Genomic DNA, 937 nt, shown 5'->3' on the forward strand with positions numbered 1-937 from the left:
AACAGGATCAATAAAAATAACAGTTGCATTCAGGGCACTGTGAAGAATGTGGAAATCATTAGAAGGCACGGAAAAGCCCAAGGAGGAAAGGGGCACTTGGTATAGGATGCTCTGTTCCAATTCCATGTTGTAGGAGCTGAGAAAGAGCAGTCCGGGTCGGTTGTCCAGTACGGAGCAGTCAGCTCTGAAATCATGTGCATACGAGGGACATGTATAGACTAGGCAGATTGCATTTATTTATTTAGCACTATCGTACATATAATTATATATATATATATATATTTAAAACAATTAAAAAGAGGCCATGAACTTGAGAGAGAACAAGGGGAGAGAGGTTCATGGGAGGGCTTGAAGGAAGGAAAGGATGAAATGATACAATTGTACTTCTTGTTTCAGAAAATAAAAAAAAAAAAGATTAAAAAGAGTAATTAGGGGCTTGGGATCAGGGACTGGTGAAGAGGCTGTCGGCACCATGTCCGGCCACGAAGGTGGCAAAAAGAAGCCCCTGAAACAGCCCAAGAAGCAGGCCAAGGAGATGGATGAGGAGGATAAGGCTTTCAAGCAGAAACAGAAAGAGGAGCAGAAGAAACTCGAGGAGCTGAAAGCCAAGGCTGCGGGGAAGGGGCCCCTGGCCACAGGTGGAATTAAGAAAACTGGCAAAAAGTAAGCTATTCCTTCTATCTGAGGTGATGGTGATCCTCTTCCATTCCTGTTTAAACATCTGGATCCTCTGCCATAACATCTTTGCCACCTACAGCTAGAATGAAGTGTTACCCTGGAGCCTATTGTACATTGTAATAAACTTTTGTAGTAAAACAAAAAACAAAACAAAAAGAGTAATCAGGAGTTAAAAAAAAGTGAAAAGGGACACTTTACCTGAGTCTGACTTTATTTTCTTTGTTTTTGTTTTTGTTTTTCTTTGAGACAGGGACACATT

The 937-nt window shown here is 41.2% G+C and overlaps 1 protein-coding gene across 1 annotated transcript; it reads left to right on the forward strand.

Annotated features, from left to right (window-relative positions):
- Nucleotides 1-465: 465 nt before the first annotated feature.
- On the forward strand, nt 466-667 carry LOC129684030 (translation machinery-associated protein 7). Its single transcript, XM_055617116.1, has one exon. The coding sequence runs from the start codon at nt 473-475 to the stop codon at nt 665-667; it is 195 nt and encodes a 64-aa protein (XP_055473091.1). The 5' UTR covers nt 466-472.
- Nucleotides 668-937: the final 270 nt, after the last annotated feature.

The sequence above is a fragment of the Psammomys obesus genome, unplaced genomic scaffold (assembly GCF_907164565.1).
Source record: "Psammomys obesus unplaced genomic scaffold, mPsaObe1.curated_primary_1811, whole genome shotgun sequence".
NCBI lineage: Eukaryota > Metazoa > Chordata > Mammalia > Rodentia > Muridae > Psammomys > Psammomys obesus.